Source organism: Stigmatopora nigra, chromosome 9, assembly GCF_051989575.1.
Source record: "Stigmatopora nigra isolate UIUO_SnigA chromosome 9, RoL_Snig_1.1, whole genome shotgun sequence".
Taxonomy (NCBI): Eukaryota; Metazoa; Chordata; class Actinopteri; order Syngnathiformes; family Syngnathidae; genus Stigmatopora; species Stigmatopora nigra.
Window position 1 is genome coordinate 11,688,070 of NC_135516.1, and position 20,478 is coordinate 11,708,547.

The window sequence follows — 20,478 nt, forward strand, 5'->3', positions numbered from 1 at the left end:
TTGTTCTTATTCTAACAGTTATTTAAATGGCAAAACTAGGAGTCAGGAACCTTTTTGACAAAGAGAGAGCCATAAACAAATCATATTTTCAATTGTTATTCATTGAGAGCCATACTCAGAATTTACTAGAAGTAAAAAATACATGAAATACATGCATTTTTAGTCATTTGACTGCCTTTAAAGTAGAAAAAGTCCCATAATTATGTTTACAAAAATGTTACCCTGATGCTAATCAATGGGATACATGCATACAAGATTTAATTAAAAACTGGAAGATTAAAGCAACTCTAGAGATAGTGTCCATATTTTAGCTCACAGTTTAACGGAGAGCCTTAGGCACCCATCAAAAGAGCCACATGTGGCTCCTGAGCCATACCCCTGGCCTAAACTATTCCCAGCAGAAGAATAAAATCAAGAAAATGTCTCCACTGATACGGTGTCAAGTTCAACGAACATATTTATGCAGATTTATCAGGAGATACTGTGTATTCCCAGTTGCAATAGAGAGTCCTAGCTTTCCTCGGACTATGACGAGGTCAACCAAAAGAGGAACATTGTCACCATATGGCTCTCTTGCATTATCATATATATCCATTCGCTGTAATTTTTACAAGCAAACAACAGCAGGTATACAGAGCATGCTTTTTTTTATTAATTGAATGTTTTCCTTTGCTTGGTAAAGTCTATTGACTGCAACAATCCAGTTTTTTTTTTCCACTGACCTTGACATCACCCCTGTCAACAGTGTCTAATTATCCTTTCACTGGGGGAACGGCTTCTCACATTTTCCCTATTGATTTAGGTCATTTTGTACCTGAACATTGTAATTAATCCGATTATGACAGTGTGTGGGTCCAGTTCATTAGGCTAGCCCAGCTGCAATGAAGGCAGATGCCCACTAGGCCATAAGGATTCATCACAGAACCACTGAGGCTTGAAGAACACATCAACCAGTAGCGTGACGCAGAAATAGACACAGACACAAACACATTAAATAACAAAATAATTCCTTAACTTTGAAAATGAGACTAAGTTTAATCAGCAATGCTAAAAACTAAGATAACTATGCGTTATATATTCTTTTAATGATTAATTTTCTTTGTTTTAAAAGGCTTTGGATTGGATTTTATTTATTTTTTAGCATTTTAGGAAATAACTCTTATACCAGGGGTGGGCAAACTTTTTGGCCACATTGACTTTAAAATGTTTACAGATGGGCCGGGTCAGCACAAGATATGATACACATAAAAAAGTGCATCCGTTAACAGTACATATGAAACATAAACAGAAAAAAAGGAATAAAGTAGAAACATACTCATGACTCATCATTAAAGTAAAAATTATAGAGTACACAGTAAAGTAAAAAGGAATGTATTAAGAAATATTAAAATGTCATTTAAAAAAAGATGAAGGGGCTGTAAAACACACAAAAATAAATAAGAGTGGATAGAGTTATTGCCACTTAATGGTGCCATCTTGGGGAAAAAAAGTAAAAATAAAAAATAATAAATAAAATTATAATTGGACAAAGTCGGCGGGCCGGATTAAAAAGCCTAACGGGCCATATGTAGCCCGCGGGCCGTAGTTTGCCCACGCCTGCCTTATACTTTCTCTACTCGTCTCTATCCGACATGGAGGTTGCACTGCAATTGATGGGGAAATGATGAGCCCTGGTTTGAATCAATAGACACTGCACCCATGGAAAAAGGTTTGTGTCTTTTGACATTTTAAAAGGACACATGTTTTCCTCTGGTTGACCAACGGAATGGTGGCTCTTGTTCTATTGTACTGTGCAAATTGTTTATTGACTTGGAAAGGCCTGAGGGCTCATCTCATGTCATTGTACCAAGTCTTGCAGAGAAATCAACATGGTCGGTCGGTCGGTTGGGGCCATCCATGCGTGCCAATATAAGATCCAGTTGAGAAAGAAGCTTATTCCCAGTTTGATGCCTACATTCACAAAATCATTAGAAACACATGTTCCAAAAATCACAGTCCCTATTTTGTCATTATTCCCTTTTTTTCACTATATTGTTTAAAGATCTAAATGCGAGTTTGACTACTTTCCCATTTGTGTCCTCCAATTTGCTGTCAATCAACTGAATGTATACCCCCCCCCACCCCCCCCCCCCCCCACGACCCATAGTAGGTTTGTTTAGACTTCATCACTCTTTGTGAAGATAAACTGTACAGTTAAGTAATCCTACCCTTTTTATTCCATGAAAGTATAAAGTGTTATTCTTCCTATTGCTGCACACATCCTTGGGCAAATTCCTTGCTCTTAGAATATATGCAAATGGGTTCATAATTAGAATACCAAAGGGTTCATTTTCCAATTCTCTAATTTGTTATGCCGCGGTGCATGCATGTGTGTACGCTTTGATTGCTCTCACATGCTCCACTGCATTTTAGCCAGGCAACATTTTCACTTTGCTTGAAGCTCCTCAACTTCTCTTGCCCGTTACTTCACGCTACGGTTGAAACTATGGCTCGGGAGCCACATGTGGCTCTTTGGATGAGTGCATCTGGTTCTTTGCTAACCTGTGAGCTAAAATATGTAAATCGCTGATGACAGAATTGAGATATTACATCTAGAACTGCTTTAATCTTCATTTTTTTGCAGTAGACTCTTCTGGAATGCACCCTCTCATTGATTAGCAACAGCATAAGAATATTTTTTTAAATATTCATTTTTTTCCACTTTAAAAGTGGTGAAATTACTGAAAAAATTGATAAGAAACTTGTTTACATGTATGTATTTTGAGTTTTAAATTCGTTGTATAGCTCACAAGGAATAACATTGGAAAATATGAATTGTTTGTAGCTCTAGTCGTCAAAAAAAGTTCCCTCTCTCTCTCTTTTTCTCTCGTTCTCCCTCCCTTTGTCTTTCTCTCTCTTGTAGCTAATATAAAACAGCCCAGACGCGTTTCTATACCTCGGCTGGAGACCATCATCTCCACACAAACTGTTCTCTCTCTTCATTGTGTGAGCGAATCAGCGACTGGATGGCATAACTGAAACCAATTCAACCAAAGACCGAGCCTCACTTTATGATCAGCAGCATATATTCTTCTATTCTCTATCACTGTATGATAGTGATTCCGTTCCGCTGATTTACTGTGGTTATGAATATAAAGAAGAAATAAGTCTTTCTTAAAAGACTCTGTTCTGTGGCCATAATACTCCAAAACACCCATGTTTGAATTAGAAAGTTATTGCAATTTTTTGGTTAAAAAGATTGGGTCAATTGTTTGGTTAAAGAATTGGGTCAATTTTTGGTTTAAAAAAATGAGTCAATCTTTGGTTTAAGAAATTGGGTCGATTTTTGGTTTAAAAAAAATTGTCATTTTTTGGTTAAAAAACATTTTTTGTCAATTTTTGGTTCAATTTTTTTTTGTCAATTTTGTCATTTTTTGGGGCACTTTGGACCATGCCAGAAGTTTACTTTAAAAACGCTTACCCACGCAATGGCATCCTCTCCCTTGACTTTTCCAATTCACCGTTGACTTTTCATGGGTTTTTGGACAAAAACTCATGCATTTATATGCTCTTATGCATTTATACAAAGTTTTCTGCCTTATGCACCCTCTATCTATCCTTGGCCACCGCCATCCTTTCAGATCTTTAAGAATACAAGATATTGTCACACTATAGTCAGTAGATGAAGGCACTTTGTAAAAGAAAAACAATTAGTAGCGCTGATGGAGGCCGTATGAGGTAATGAAATGACATATCTCATTGTTCTGTGTAATGGAGAGCAGTTTGAAGTTAATTGAGGGGAGATCACCGAGTACAATGTGTACCCAAGTATTATTATCAGTGAGAAAATCACTAGAGCCAATTCCTTATCAGACTATAAATGAAAATTATCTTGGTTTAATGGGATAGATGGCCAGATCAGTTATTATTATAATTAAATTCATATTCTTTTTATTCATTTATGAGGGAATGAATGGCCCATTCATACTGAAATTCACATTGAAAAAATAAATCCTATTCTGTAACTTGTATGTTGTTGTTTTTTGTACATTTATATATATATAAATAATTATGATTACCCCAGTTTATTCAGTTTAAATTGAATTTTAATCAGTAGTAGAAACTACTAATGCTTAGAATAATGTTTCCCAACCATAATGGTGTAATAATTGAAGTAATATGTGGAGAAAAGTCAATATTGTGCGATAAAAAACATGAAATTACTTCTTTTTGCATCACCCGAATCAAAAGATATTCAACTTTTAATGACATTAAGTCAGTGTGAAAATAAATGATAACATTTATAGGTTTATACGATGGCTGCTGATAAAACTTTGATGAGAACAACTTGTTAATATAGGCGACATAGTTTTAAATTAAAAGATTTTCAGATGATGGTGATTTTTTTTCAATGCAAAAAAAAGTGTACTGCAGCTCAAAAAGTTTGTGAAAATAACTGGCTTAGATAATAAAATGCATGTTATAGAAATAAATGATAACGGTTGCAGTTGATATGTTTTTCGAAGGAGATATAGTGCCATCTTCTGGTGAAATCCGGGAAGGACATTTAACAATAAACTGGAGGAAACTAATTTCATCATTTAGAATTAGATAGACATCTTTCTCATACAGTTTAAGAGTTGGAATATAATTCTCTAAAACTTACTCAAATTAAATTTCACAAACTATATTCTAGTGCACTAAATATCATATTTTAGTTCATCATTTAAATACTGTAATTACATGTAGGGTCACATATTTTGCTATCAACTTCCTTGTATTTTAAAGCCAGAAAATATTCATCATTGGCAATGAGCCAATCAACTAATTAAAGTTTTTTTTCATAATTCATATAGCCACTATCTTTTTATTGAAGCCAATAAAGTGTCATGAACAGGAATTGTGTAAAAATAATTCACTCAATGTTGCAATAATAAATTATTTTTACCATATTTCTGTTTAGCCAAAAAATAAAAGTCTAGAAAAAATAATAAATCACCTTATTTACCTTCTTTAGATGATTTTTGAGTGACGTAGAAGAGTCTGATATCGTCATGCTTTACCATGGGTAGTGTTTCAGGTCTGGAAAAATACACAGAAAGTACAAATGTTAAAAATTCAGTTCCAAATGAAAGTATAATTCCTAAAACTAAGTGATTTTGAAAAATATTGTTGCCATTGGCATAAGCACTTATCTGATATATTTTACAAAACAAGAATATATGTGGCTCAACCCCTACTTTTAGGATAGTGCCCTCATGTATTTATGAAGTTAATAGCAGGTTTTCTTATGATTAAGTATGGCACACCTTTACAAAATAACTTCCGTGATGTTCAATTGTAATACATAATTATTGTTTAAATGATTCTCATTACTTATTCATTCCTTAACCTTGACCCATAGTCAAGAATGCCCAAAAGTTTGTAGAAAGCTGAAAAATGCAAAGGAAAGAAATGAATGAAAACAAAGATTTTATAGCAAACTACTCAATAATAAATTAAATATAAAGCCTTTTTTTCCCTTTTGTGCCTTGTCTAAATTGTTTCATTTCACAAGACGGCTTCTATATACTAATAATTCATTTTCCTAATTTAAAAAAAACAACCTTGTTAGGCTTTAGAAAGGAGAAAAACGGTATGATATTTCAAAGTAAAAGAAAAACAAAGATGCAGTCATTCTGTAGCTAAGCAGGCAACATTCCTTGAAATAGAATTTAAAGGGTGTGCCCAGGTGACATTAAACCTACAAAGATAAAAACAAGAAAAACAAACAGCCACAAGTTGTGAGAGGCCAAAGACAGAAGGAGTTGGCGATGGATCTGTTTATTAGTTTTTTCTTTCTGTTGGGGTTCATACTTCAAATTAATGGTGAGTAATTCACATATTTCTTGTTGAAATGCTTATATTGAGTTTCAGTGCATTCATTTAATTCATAATTGTATTAACAAAGGGTTATCAACAAATAAGAACTGTATACAGGAGTCATTGGGTTATAATGTCTTCCACTTAAGACTTTTAATTTTTATGACTGCACCCTATAGACCAGGGGTGGGCAAACTTTTCAGCCCGGGGGCCATATTGACTAAAAAAAAAAATTGACAGATGGGCCGGGTCAACACAAGATATGATACAAATAAAAAAGTGCATCCGTTAATAGTACATATGAAACATAAACAGAAAAAAAGGACTAAAGTATTAAGATACTCATCACTCATCTTTCAAGTAAAAAGTATAAAGTACAAAGTCAAGTAAAAAGGAATGTATTAAGAAATATTAAAATGTCATTAAAAAAAGATAGAGGGGCTGTAAAACCCGGAAAATAAATAAGAGTGGATAGAGCTACTGCCACTGGTTTGTGCGTGATAGCGCCATCTTAGGGGGAAATAAAAATATTTGGAAAATGTCGGATTAAAAAGCCGAGCGGGCCGGATGTGGCTCGCGGGCCGTATAGTAAGTCGAGGACTTTAAAGTAGTGCAAATCATCTTAGGATAGTACTTAAATAAAGTTTGGTAAATATATTTTATTCACCGACTGTCTTTTTGATTTCATTTTAGGACAAGATTCTGGTCAAGGTAACATCCAAAGCAATTCAATTCAAATGGGTTAATAGAAGTTAATAAATTAAAATGTTATTATTTTTCTCTTTCAATTACTAAGGGACTACCACTCCATCAGGTAAGCTTCTACACCACACAATTGTTACTAACCACATTTTAGCACTATATTTCTAGAATTCAGTTCAATTGTTAGTGATTTAAGGGTATATGATTCAGTCAAAAATGTCAAATATTGAAGTTAATTCATGAAAATAGAAAATGATGTGATTTTTTTTCTGTTTCATTTATCCAGCAAGTCCAAATATAACAAGTTAGCTACCAAACCTCAAAATTTCATATACCATTATTATACATTTCTCTAAACCTCTGAAGTTTATTCATTGTTTTATTATTGACTGATTAGAATAGCCAATAATAATATATTATTTCTCTTTCATTTACTTCGCAATTACAAATGGAACAGGTAAGCTCCCACACTTACCACATTTTGCAAGTTTCAGGGAATATAATTTATTCAAAGGTCAAACACAAGGAAGTTAATAAGTTAAAATGTTATTATTTTTCTCTTTCAATGACTAAGGACCTTCCAATCCACAAAGTAAGTTGCCACACCTGTATTAACCACATTTTTGCACCATATTTCTAGAATTCAGTAAAATTGTTTAGCGGTTTAATGGTATATGATTCAGTCAAATGTCAAATACTGAAATTAATTCATGAAAATAGAAAATAATGTGATTGTTTTTGTTTCATTTATCCAGCAAGTCCAAATATAACAAGTAAGCTACCACACCTCAAAACTACACTTAACATTATACCCCAATATTTCTAGAATTCATTTAAAAAAATGCAGTTTAAGGGAATATCAATAATTACAATGTCAAATATTAAAGCTAATCAATTAAAATTGAAAATAATAATGTGATTATTTCTGTTTCATTTATCCAGCAAGTCCAAATATAACAAGTAAGCTACCACACCACAAAACTGCACATAACATTATTATACATTTCTCAAAACTTCTGAAATTTATTCACTGTTTTATTATTGACCGATTAGTACAGAAAATAATAATATATTATTTCTCTTTCATTTACTTAGCAATTACAAATGGAACAGGTAAGCTCCCACACAACTGTACTTACCACATTTTGAAGGTTTCAGGGAATATAATTCATTCAAAGGTCAAACACATAGAAGTTAATAAATTAAAATGTTATTATTTTTCTCTTTCAATGACTAAGGACCTTCAAATCCACCAGGTAAGTTGCCACACCTGTATTAACCACATTTTTGCATCATATTTCTGGAATTCAGTTCAATTGTTAGTGATTTAAGGGTATATGATTCAGTCAAATGTCAAATATTGAAGTTAATTCATGAAAATAGAAAATGATATGATTTTTTTTCTGTTTCATTTATTCAGAAAATCCAAACAATCCAAACATAACAAGTAAGCTACCACACCTCACAACAATATTTAACATTTTTCCTCAGAATTGCTAGAATTAAGCAAAAATATTAGTGGTTTCAATGTAAAATATTGAATCTAATCAATTCAAATTGAAAATAATATTGTGATTATTTACTCAGCAACTCCAGACAATGGTAAGCTACTAAAAATCACAATTCTACTTAACATTTTAACCCAATATTACTAGAATTTAGCTAAATTTTAAGCTGTCTTTGGGTATAGGTTTCATTCAAATGTCAAAAGTGAATTGATTAAAATTAAAAATGATATGATTGTTTCTCTTTTATTGACTCAGCACCTCCAAATATAACATTGTTTTTTAGTATTCAGCTAAAAGTTCATAGTTTCACAGTATATGATTTATTAAAATGTCAAATATACAATTTATTAAATCTAAATTTAATTTAATATATATTTTTCCTCTTTCCATTACGAAGTAAATCCCATTCCAACAGGTAAGGGACACAATTAATTCATAAATAAATTAAATATTTGATTTAATACAAATAAGATAATAACATTGTATTTTTCATTTATTAGGATTTCCCATGTCATCAGGTGAGCTCTTAGTATTTAACCTAATTACTCTGTTTCATTATTTTTCATTCAAAAAATCATTAAATACCATAATGCTTACTTTTCAGGCCCCATCATATTAGGTAAGTTCCCACCAATGTTCGCCTGTTGCCTTCCCACGTATGATTACATTGACTTTTTATCAAAAACCATCGCGTAACGAACAAAAAATGTGGTTTGTCTGAATGTAGCATAACAATCAAAAGAAAAATCTACATATTGTACCAACATAGATAGTAAATAATGTTTCCGTTTCCCCCCACCAGAACCACAACAAGGTATTTCCAACTACAACACACACGAACACACTGGAAATTAACTTACTAACAAAGTCTTCTTCACCACCAAAAAACAACTAACCCTGCTAGTCCTTACCTCACCACTAGATGGCAGCAAACTAACATCTACAATTGGTTGCTTTTGCTCTGCCTCTCATATCCACATAACCTTCGCCATGTACAAAATACAACTATATTTTTCCTGCAAATTTCCATGTGAATGAATAAATTGCATATCATATTGATAATAGATATTTAGGAACACATTACCATAGTTAACATCAATTGCTTGTATACTTTCACGTTCCTTTCTCTACCTAATAAGTCATGTAATATAATTTTTTTAAAAAGTTGCAATGTTTTATGCATATTCACTTAATCACTTTGTTTATCTATATTTTGCACAGTGTATGCTCATATGAAACTTCGTATTACACATGTCCCAGGATTGAACATAAAGGAACTCATTCAATTTGTAAGTACACACATTACAAACAACACAACATACTGAATTCTTGAGGTTATTAAAATTGTTATATTGTACTCTTACATTACAGTTTGCCCAACAACAATCTCAAATCATATGTGGTGGATGCTTAGTCGGCATAGATATAATAGAAACCACAGAATCCTGAGTTTTGACCTTTGCAATGGAGAAATGCACTATATTTGTCATGAATGAGATTTGCTTGTCATGTGACCCTTATTGTAAAATATCTTCATTCAAATCCATTTCAATAAATGTGTATTGTAATCCTCTTAAGTCGTCAATGTTGTTGTTTTGATCAAAACATTTTACTGAAGACCAGGTAACAAACAAAAGTTGATATTAATGTAAATATTTATGCAAAAAAGACAAGTTCACCCAGTTTAAATGATTTTCTCTAATTCTTCTTTTAAATTAGCTTCCTCCACACTTGTATTTCAACATATTTTGCTCTATATTTACTAGTCTAAAAATATGGGCATCAGATCAGTATTGGCAAAACACAACTAGAGAACAATTGGATTGAATCCGAACTCAAAAAGCAATATCTGAACACCCTTAATTCTCATATAAAACACTCCACATATACTTAAGTGCACATTTTATAAATCAAACAATTACGTGCTATGCTGTTCAACAATATCTTGCAAAAAATAAAGATCCACCCATTTTTGCACATGATTATCACATATTATTTGATTTTACCATCGTATTCTTAACACTTACCAATATTTCAAATCTTGATTCGACGTGGAGCGTTTCCCTCATTTAATTCCATATCGGATGATGTTTTTACTTCCTCATCAGAGTTATTTGTTGCTTTAAATTCATATTTTTGGATGCCAAATTCATCTTGATTCAAGTATAATTGTATATTTCCACAGAGAGGTCGAAAATATCCACCGATTCGTGAAATGTTTGTAATTAAGACATGTGACTCGCCACGCGTGGTATACCTGTCAAAATAAAATTCATTTTTTTTCGGGTTGGATTAAAATCAGTGCATCTAGTGCACCAATATTTTATTATTCAAATGTATTGCACTAATTTAAAAAGTTCTGGAGAGTATATTAGATAAACTTTGGTCTGATCCACTGTGCTTTCTTTTATTATTTTATTTATTTCCTTATTTATTGAATTATTGAATAATTTCATCTATGTAACAACGATCGCACGATCTGGTGGTTGAAATATTTTATAAAAAATTAATGATTCGATTTGATAGTGCAAATTAAATAAGAAATAAGTAGGTTTGGGACTTTTAACTCGATTCTATAATTTCCGGAAAGTAGTTGTTCGCCTGAATAAAATACTGCGTTGCTATACTGTTTTTAACCAGTAGGTGTCGACAAATTAACATTTACTATTTGTTGGTTACTATTTTACGTGTTGCTGTAAGAAAGCAACCCTTATTGGATGAATAAGTATAAAAATGCTGTTTTTTTCTGTATTTATCCATATTTTTTGTGCCTGTATTGTTTTTTTTAATCTGCATATGAATGAATACGTTGCTTTTCCCTTTGGTAATGATTCTAATTATTTAGTTTAGATGACATCTTTTGTGATAGGCCTCAAACTATGGACCACTATGGGCCTTCTCAAAAAGCCATCAAAAATACACACTTTTCCAGGGTTGATTTATGTGGTGACCTCCATTTCTAAAAGAGGATGAGGTAATTATGTCATAGGAAGTGGAAGCAGTTTCCTGCAGCCAAATCCTCTTCGAGTGGATAGTTCAAATTAGACAAGCGTCACCTACCCTGACGAACCTTTGACCTTGCTGATTAGATTGCATTTAAAGCATGTGTAAATGAGTTCATTTCCTCGCCATTTTCAATCGGGCAATCTTATTAAATTATTTTGCTAACCAGCTCATGTGGAAAAGCTACGGATACTCTGTAATAGGAATAGAGAGAGGGACACTGCTAGTCCAACCAGTCAAAATGGATCAGGTTAGATGGGTCGATCGACGTAAAGCCAATCTCTTGATTTATTCCAGATTCACCAAATCACATTTAGGAATATGTTTTTAATTTGATTCATGCTAAATGGGCTTGTATGGTCCTGATATCATTTTATTCAAAAGATTTCTACATACATATACACATGTATATATGTATGTGTGTATATATATATGGGTGTATATATGTGTAGGTGTGTATATATGTGTGTATATAAATGTGTATATATGTGTGTATATATATATGTGTATATATGTGTGTATATGTCTGTGTATATATGTGTGTATATATGTGTGTATATATGTGTATATATGTGTGTATATATATGTGTATATATGTGTGTATATATATATATATGTGTGTATATAGGTGAATATATGAGTGTATATATATGTGTATATATATCTGTGTATTTGTGTGTTTATATGTGTATATATATCTGTGTATTTGTGTGTATATATGTGTATATATATATGTATATATATGTGTGTATATATATGTATATATGTGTGTATATATATGTGTATATATGTGTGTATATATATGTGTATATATATGTGTGTATATATATGTGTGTATTTATATATATATATGATATGTGTGTATTTATATATATATATGTGTGTATATATATACATATATATATATATATATATATATATATATATATATATATATATATATATATATATATATATATATATATATATATATATATACACACACACACACACACATATATATACACACACACACATATATACTGTATGTGTTATATATGATTCTGACATAAAACCTAAATCGCAAATCTACGAGAAACTAATTACTCATTTAATATTCCATATTAAAATCCAACCAACGAGAAGCATCAAAATAAGGTGAGGACACCATAACCCATTTTAGGTTGTATTCTCATATGCACAGTTTGGGAAAAATAATAATAATAGGCTTACAAATAAGTATAGTAGAAATTTAGAAAAATGCTAAGGACATCAGAAAAATGAATATACTTCCCACCTTTGCTCATTAGACAGCTTATCTCACCTCTCTCTTCAGAACAGATAATATTTGATGTGTGCACAAATTAGAATCGTGTGTTTCTCTTTTAAAATTGTCTCCACCTCCCTCCTTGCTCGGCCTGTGCAATTGAAGTAAAATCTCCAGACTGTGGTTCACGTTTCGTCACCACTTTGTAAACTTAGATCATACGGGGTCAGCCAGAGGTTGAAGCGACCCTTACAGCCGTGCGTCTACTCTACCAAAGATCAGTTACCGTGTAATGGTGAAGGAATGTCGCCCAGTCTCTAGTGACTATTGCCGTTTTTTCTATCTTAATTAGAACCAATTTGAGTGCGGGATGTCACTGGGCTTAACTCCCAAAGCGATGCTGACATGCATGGACTTACACATTAGATACACTTGCAAGACAAGAAGAATCTTCAAACTAAATTTCATAAAACCGAATGATCCCTTTTGACACAATTAGAGAGGAAATGACATTGTTAGTGTATTGAGGTTGATGCTTTATAGTAAACTAGTACTACATCATAAATCAAATCTTTATTATATTTATGTGTATTTGTTTTTTACAATTTGGAAGCTTTGGAGACACCATATTTTGGCAGATTTCTGTCTTTGATTTTGAACCAAAAATTGGAGTTACAAGCGCTGAGTATTGCCTGGGAAAGCAAATAAATTAAAAATAATAATAAAAGCTTCTACGCCAGTTGAACATGAATTATAACTCTTTTTTTATATGGCTCTATAATCGTGTGTACTGCCCTCAGGTGGTCATGGGGCACATATCTAAAGATAAGATAGAATATTATGGGTGAATTAAATTGTATCGTGACTATATTTCCTTTTTAGAAAATATAATTAAATATAAAATATTATTTTTCTCGTTTTTAAACAAGTGGTGCAAATGAATGATATTTTTATTAATTTTAAACCATTTAAAATACAAATATTTTGACCCTCATGGAACTCATAACCAATCCTCACTATACTTCTCCCTTAAGATTTACCTAATGTAAACTATAATATAAAATGATAACAAATTGAATGAATTAATCTAAAAAAAAAATCACCCCAACGAATAGAAATCTTAGTAAAAACAAACTTATTTATCATATTTAATGCTATAGTTAAAGAAAGTCACTACACAAGTGAAGTACATACTATACTACAGTAATAAATATCAGAATACTCTATTTTTTTCATTGAGTACACTTCAAAACATCTTGTGTCTATTGCAATTTTGAATAATTACATTTTTTTAAAAAGGCAATTTGTCCACATAGCGGAATATACTAAAAAAATAAATATAAATTTGAACCCCACAAAAAACACCACCACACAGAATTGTGAAGGCATGACTCTTTTCCTGGCGGTTTGTATGTGCGTGCACGCATGTATGTTATTGATCCTGATTGGGCCTCACGGGACGAGATTCTAACCTGCCGTTGACCCGCACCTCTCCGTGTTTCCACCCTTCCCTCCCATCATCAGAGGCAGCTGTCTATTGCTGCCAGCAGGCCGGCTCGCGTGTCATTTCTGATTGTTAGATAGAATGTAAAGGGAAGAGAGAAAGAAAAAATCCTTGATACATTTTTTTTTGTTGCAAAATTACATGCAGGTCTCAGCTGGCGTTTCTTTGGCTAGCTAACTATCAAAACATGACAAAGTTTACTTTAGCATACCGGTGCCTAAATGGTGAGCTGTGGTTCTCAGGTAATCAATTTGCAATTAAAAAAGTTGTATTTGAAAAATTCTAAAAGAACTATCTGATAAAAGAAACATCATGTAATAAAAAAAAAACAAATACAAATTCCTTTCTAGAGAATCTTATTTGTTTATCACTGTCAATGGAAGCCAATGAGTTATAAACATATTACCATATTTATATACCAGCTTTTTAATATACCCCCATTTAATATACTTGGGTATATTAAATGGCAGGGGTAAATTAAATGGCAGGGGTATATTAAATGGCAGGGGTATATTAAATGGCAGGGGTATATTAAATGGCAGGGGTATATTAAATGGCAGGGGTATATTAAATGGCAGGGGTATATTAAATGGCAGGGGTATATTAAATGGCAGGGGTATATTAAATGGCAGGGGTATATTAAATGGCAGGGGTATATTAAATGGCAGGGGTATATTAAATGGCAGGGGTATATTAAATGGCGCACAAATGGGAAGGTATGATCCACTAAGGACTCTTTATACCCAGATGGGGTGCATGTTTTTGAAAAAATAGTGCCACATTGTTTCATTTCAAGGGGAAATGTGGATTTATTTGGAGTATTAACTGTGGAGTATTTTTTCAGTTCCAAATGACATTGAAGTAACTTTTTTTATAAGACAGGACTATGATCTATCTCTAAAAAGCTCCTCCCCTTACCTCAACATAGTTTTTTGCCCAAAAATAGCCCCAAAACGATACATTCTTTTAGACAGTGTTCCCTTCATATTATCCTCTGCGTTTGAGCTCATTATAATCATAAAAAATCTTCCAAAATGTTTGACAATCTTTGCTTTTGACCAACCTATGGCCCTGCTGCTACTGATACAGAAAAATAAAAAGGCTATCTTTGTATTAATGCCTTCCCTTGAGGCATACAAAAATGTAAACCTTGTCTTGAGTGGCTCCAAGCGGGCGTACTGTTGTACCCGCTGGCAAATGGACAAAAGAGCAGACGGAAGGGTCTGGTTCATGTCCAAAGCTGTAGCCGAGTTCCATTTCCAAATGAAGTAAAAAGGTAAGAAAGCATCATGAAGGGAGAAACACAAAGACCACACCGCAGGTGGTGTGCCATTTTTCAGAAAAGCATGCTGGGAGTTGTGATAAGTTTTCTGCTTCCTCGATGTAACTCAGTTCCCATTTTTAGGCAACTTTTTATAGGAATTCTATTTCAATTTCAGGCCCAAAATGAAGCCTACTATGACAACATTCCACTCTGTCATTGTGATTCAAAGCAATCGCTGCTTTTCTTCCCATTAGAAACATTTCTTTTTCAGCGTCTTTGTCCGCTTTCCTTCACTTTCAATTTGAGTGCTTAGAAGGCGGCGCACCGACTCTTGGATTGTTGTCACCTCTGGTCAAGTAGTCTACTTATTTCAAAGAGGGTTGAGGTCAAAGGTTAAGTTGTCTCCAGTGTGTTGCTGCTTGACTGACACACCAACTCAAAGCTTCCCCCCGCGCGCTTTTTTAGTCATTGTGTCTTACAAGTATGGCACTTCTTAAGAGGAAAAAAAGAAGGGGGGAAACAATGGTCTTCAATTTGAATCAGCAATAAATTGTAAACATCAATGAACGGCCAACTCTTACATTATTTTGTCATTATGAATCATTTTAAGACATAAAACTGAAAATGTGTGATTTTAAAAATAATTAAATGACTAATGTAGTAGTGGACATGTGTCAAAGTGGCGGCCCGGGGGCCAAATTTGGCCGCCACATCATTTTTTTGTGGCCCGGGAAAGTAAATAATGAGTGCCAATTTTCTGTTTTAGGATCAAATTAAAATGAAGAGTGTAGATGTATGTTATATTTCTTGATTTTAACCCTTTTAAATCAATATTTGTCATTTTTTAATCATTTTTTCTGTTTTTAGTTCAAAAATAATTTTGTAAAACCTAAAAATATATATAAAAAGCTAAAATAACGGAATATTCAGGAATTTTAATCCAGTTGTCTTTTCTTGAAGCCTCTAACAATTGCTAATAGTGTTTTTTTGCAATCTATTTAAAAAAAATACTTATTTGAAACTGTGCTGCAATAATTATAAGAAAATACAAATGTACATAATTTCAGAAATGTACTATAAACTTTGACTGTAGATATTACAGCAAATACGTATAAAATACTTTCTTCCAATTGATAATTGAAAAGAACATGATAAAAACACACTATCTTATGCTGAAATCATGACTATATAACCTAAAATAAACTGAGAAAAAAGATAATACTTCTAAAAAATCTTTAAAAATTCCCATTAAACTTATATTTAAAAAAAAATACAAAATATGCCTCCACAAATGTTCTTAAAACAAGATGTGCATTCCATGTAGAAATTCCCACACTATCAGAATGATGCATTTGACATTTGAATGACACTAACAGCTGAGCACCTGATCCCTCAATCCTCCACATGAGAAGCCCGAAAAAAGAAAAAAATACTGTGTGTGATAAAAACTCACCAGAGATTTTCGCAGCCTTTTGTGAAGGTCTCCAATGGTGTTCCTTTTTTTTTCAAGGGGGGGGCAATAACCACCTCCGAGCCCTTGTGCCGGACGGCAGCTTTATCGGTGACTGATGTCCAAGTATGTCTGTAGGCCAAGTGATTTACAGCAGCTCTGCTTTAGTCATCAGTGGGGTGCAAAGGAGCCCCTAGAGAGTAAGAATTTGTCCAAAAGGAGTGGTTATAAAACGGGATATATTTATGATTTAGTACTCCATTAGGGTGAGGCAGTTGTACATTGCAAAGACACATTGTAATCATTGCTATAATATCAACAAGTCATTTTAAAAGGACCTCTTACCATAGCAAGGAGAAATTTAGCAATGTGGTGATAGAAAAGTGATTTTTTTTTCTTTATTTGTATATTGTCAATTATTCGAGTCATTGTAAATACCAAAAAAAAATATCAAAATGACCAAATTCTTTAAATAAATCAAGTTGTTTTGCAAAAATATTCAGTCGGGACTCAAAAAGTAATGCTTTTAGATATGAAAGCATGCTACAAACAGTTTTTTACGTTTCAATGCTGCAAATAATTTCGGTGTTTTGACTTAAGAGTAGAGTCATGGAATGAACTAAACTCATATCTCAAAGCACCAATGATGGACGGCGATACATTATCACTGGAGCGCATAAAACATGTTTATATATAAAATAGTCACTCATTAAAGTACATCTTGTTTGACAATTTTTATTATAAATAGTAAATAGTGCTGTTTGTACACAAAAAAAATGATACAAAATTGGGGGAGACATGTATAATGAACATTGTTTTTAAGACTCTTTTACTCAACAAATGACATTGAGCAATTGTATGACACTAAATAAATAAACGAACTGAGCTCCAAATCTTTGATGAATTAACTAATTCATCACAACCAAATTAAAAAGTATTCACCTGTACAAATTTTTTTCTTCCGTTTTTTGTTTTTTTTTGGCTTGGTGACCTTTCTTCTCAAATCCTGACCAAGTTATCCTGATTGGTCATGCTCACAACCCAAAAAATGAATGACGGCATTAGGAAAAAAAAAAATAATAATAATAATAAAAGAGCATTTCTCAGGAGGACATTATGACATATGTGTGGTCTGTCCTTTGTTTATGAGGTATGAAGGTATTGCACTTTCTTTGGGCTGCAGTGTTCCACTTTGTCTCCTCCTTCCAAATACACACGACCCACACGGTCGTATTTAAATCGTCTTCGAGTCAGACACCACATCAGGATAAATTTATGTCTTTTCCATCGTTGTTAGCCTTCAGGAGAACATCTGGCCTTTTTTGACGAGGAACAAAAAAATCCATTCATTCCTAGTCAACTTGGTCCCAATGAGCAAAAAAAAAAAAAAAATGTTTGGATGGGATGGTCCTCCCCCCTTTAAAAAGTTCTTTTCACTCCATTTCCAAGTGATTCTATTGACCAATCAACATGTCCGGCTCCACCCTTTGGGTGCCTCAAGTGTTATTTTCAGTGCCCCATTGCAAACGATGCAGTCCATGGTGAAAATGTCTGCCTCACGTCTTAAAAATCAAGTACAGAATCTTGAATGTATTAAGAATCCACCCCTTCACCCCCTGCTCCATCCCACGTTTCCTTCTCCTACTTAAGCATGAACAAGCAAGCTCGGTTCTCCTAGCATGACGAGACTCACAAAGTAACCGGAGAGGTTGAACCTTTGGTCCTAATTATTCCCGTCCATGCCGCCATCGTTGGTCGCCGTGATGAAACCACACCACTGCTACTCACCATCTCTCGCTTTTGGCAGCCCTCTGGTCAGCCTTGGGGTGGTTGGTTGAAGGTAGCGTTTGGGTAGGGGGGGGGGCACGTTCGGGGTCAATGAATGTCAGATTGGTGGGGGGGGGGGGTGTCCGTGTTGAGGAAACAGCAGGTTTAAATAATGAAAGGCACCTGAGGATGAGACAAAAGAGAGTTGAAAAGTACAGCCTGTTGGATGAGGGAATGATGCTTTGGGGTGGAAATGAACACGGAATAGGACGATGGGGATTTTAATGGGTTCCAGGAGGAGGTTTTAAACTCAAAACATTTGAAGCTTAAATCATATTTCTTGATAGAATAGTAGGAAAAGGGGGTTGGAGCATATTGGTAAAAGGGTGATGAGGGATAGAGCTATGAAGCAAGAGATGGTGAGGATGGCTAAAGAGAAGGTGGATGTGGGGATGGGATTTGTGGGAGCAGAGGGAGTTGGAGAAGGTGGGTTGATATGGAAATGGATGAGCTGTAGTGACCTCTGAATGGACAAAAATAACGTTAAAAGAAGGAGGATTATTTGGTGACTGCATTTTTTGTGACTGTGTTTTTTTGGGAAAACTACGTGATTATTATTTGATAGTGCAGTAAAGCTATAGTTCTAAATCAAGGAGTCAGACTCGGGTTGGACTGGATTAAAAGCCCTGAAAGGGGGAAAATCAGGAAATGTAATATACATCTATACTCTTCATTTGAATTTGATCCTAAAACAGAAAGTCAGCACTCATGATTGACTTTCCCGGGCCACACAAAATGATGCAGCGGGCCAGATTTGGCCCCCGGGCCACCACTTTGACACATATGTTCTAAATAATACCAACAAAACAATAGTCTAAATAACGTATTCACTCCCATTGATGGAATGAACTTGTGCTAAACTACTTAAACTCACGGCAATTTCACAGAAAGGGTAAAAAAAGAAAATTTAAGAGCAGGTGAGAAGAGAAAGCAGAGTCCAGATTTGAACAATAAACCTCCAACGAAAACAGGTGAAGAGCTTTTCGGATCTCCTGAGACCGACCCCCTTTGAACCCAACGCGGTTGGTAGAGCGAAGCCTGCGCCTGGATCCCTCTCGTTCTGCTCTGTTGATCAATAACTAAATCTGACCTCCTGTTGGACACATGGTTTCAATACGAGCCTGCCAAGGGTCATAATCGCCCCCTGTTAAAGAGCCCCTTCCTTAACACACACACACATACACACACACATGCATCCCCTACCCCAAAAGCTAAACGCGGTTCTCTCCCAGGACGAGCTAAATTAATGAGCTCAAGATGTAGCCACTGATGGGCCAGTCAACATGTGCTAGTGTACTGCACTAGAACCCCCCCACCCCCTCCTGTCAAACACACTTTTTGGTAAGTGGCTCCTTTCTTTGAGTCAGCCCAACACGGGGGTCATTACATGGATAGGTGAGCTGCACTCCAGTCCGATCATCACGGGGGTCACCAAAGGACAAACGAGCCGGCTTCCCCACCCCCTAAAATGCTTCGGCGTGGAGCTCTTTTGATGAGTGTAATGTAAACGGAGGTAGCCGGGGCCAATGATGTATGTACATGTAATTTCAGTGGTAGGGGCGAGCCCATTTGAGATGGTCAGTCATCATGAAGGTTTGGCGTAATTAACATGGTTTATGTTAGTCAGAAATTCTAAACTCAACTGCACAACCCAAGTGGGATCTGAAAAAAGGATGGATGAGTTTACATGCACCTAAAATAGAGAAGAGATGTTACTTTTACGTTTATAGTTATGTATTTGTATGTGTTTTTTATATGAATCTGACTGTATTTGGTACTTTAGGCTATTGTATATTTTGGTAAAGAATTGTCAAGCGATGACTTTTCCAGAAATATAGTGGTTTCTTGAAATAAAGTGACTCAATTTCGATGACTTTTAAAAGATAAGCAATCATTACGCTATGGAGGGGTAGACTTGAGAAAGGAACACAATTTACCCAACAACACTTTGAAAAAGATTGAAAAATTCTTCTTCAAAAGAGCTATCAAGCCGTTAAATTAACACTTAAAGTTTGATGTCAAACCAAATATACAACAAAGAGAGACACTTTGTATATCAAAAACATTTTTTTGCTACACTGAATCGTTTTTATGTTGTAGCGTGAAAACCTTTCAGTCACAAATTATGCATGG

General features: G+C 34.1%; 2 protein-coding genes across 3 annotated transcripts in view; one reads left to right on the forward strand and one right to left on the reverse strand.

The window, feature by feature from the left end:
- The first annotated feature begins 5,749 nt into the window (after nucleotides 1–5,749).
- On the forward strand, nucleotides 5,750–9,500 carry LOC144201744 (uncharacterized). Its single transcript, XM_077724507.1, has 18 exons — nucleotides 5,750–5,847; nucleotides 6,535–6,552; nucleotides 6,638–6,655; nucleotides 6,830–6,847; nucleotides 6,983–7,000; nucleotides 7,118–7,135; nucleotides 7,299–7,316; nucleotides 7,486–7,503; nucleotides 7,639–7,656; nucleotides 7,782–7,799; nucleotides 7,964–7,990; nucleotides 8,131–8,145; nucleotides 8,449–8,466; nucleotides 8,552–8,569; nucleotides 8,656–8,670; nucleotides 8,854–8,865; nucleotides 9,312–9,340; nucleotides 9,423–9,500. The coding sequence occupies exons 1-18, from the start codon at nucleotides 5,793–5,795 to the stop codon at nucleotides 9,498–9,500; spliced, it is 429 nt and encodes a 142-aa protein (XP_077580633.1). The 5' UTR covers nucleotides 5,750–5,792.
- A 7,794-nt stretch (nucleotides 9,501–17,294) lies between these two features.
- pax3a (paired box 3a) overlaps nucleotides 17,295–20,478 on the reverse strand; it is a 32,215-nt gene continuing 29,031 nt past the window's right edge. The window contains exon 9 of one of the 2 annotated variants that reach the window (XM_077723694.1): nucleotides 17,295–18,468. In XM_077723694.1, coding sequence (XP_077579820.1) covers nucleotides 18,451–18,468 — 18 coding nt within the window. In that variant the 3' untranslated portion in view covers nucleotides 17,295–18,450. Of the gene's footprint in view, nucleotides 18,469–18,581; nucleotides 18,809–20,478 lie in introns of those variants that run through there. The other variant, XM_077723693.1, reaches the window with a different exon arrangement.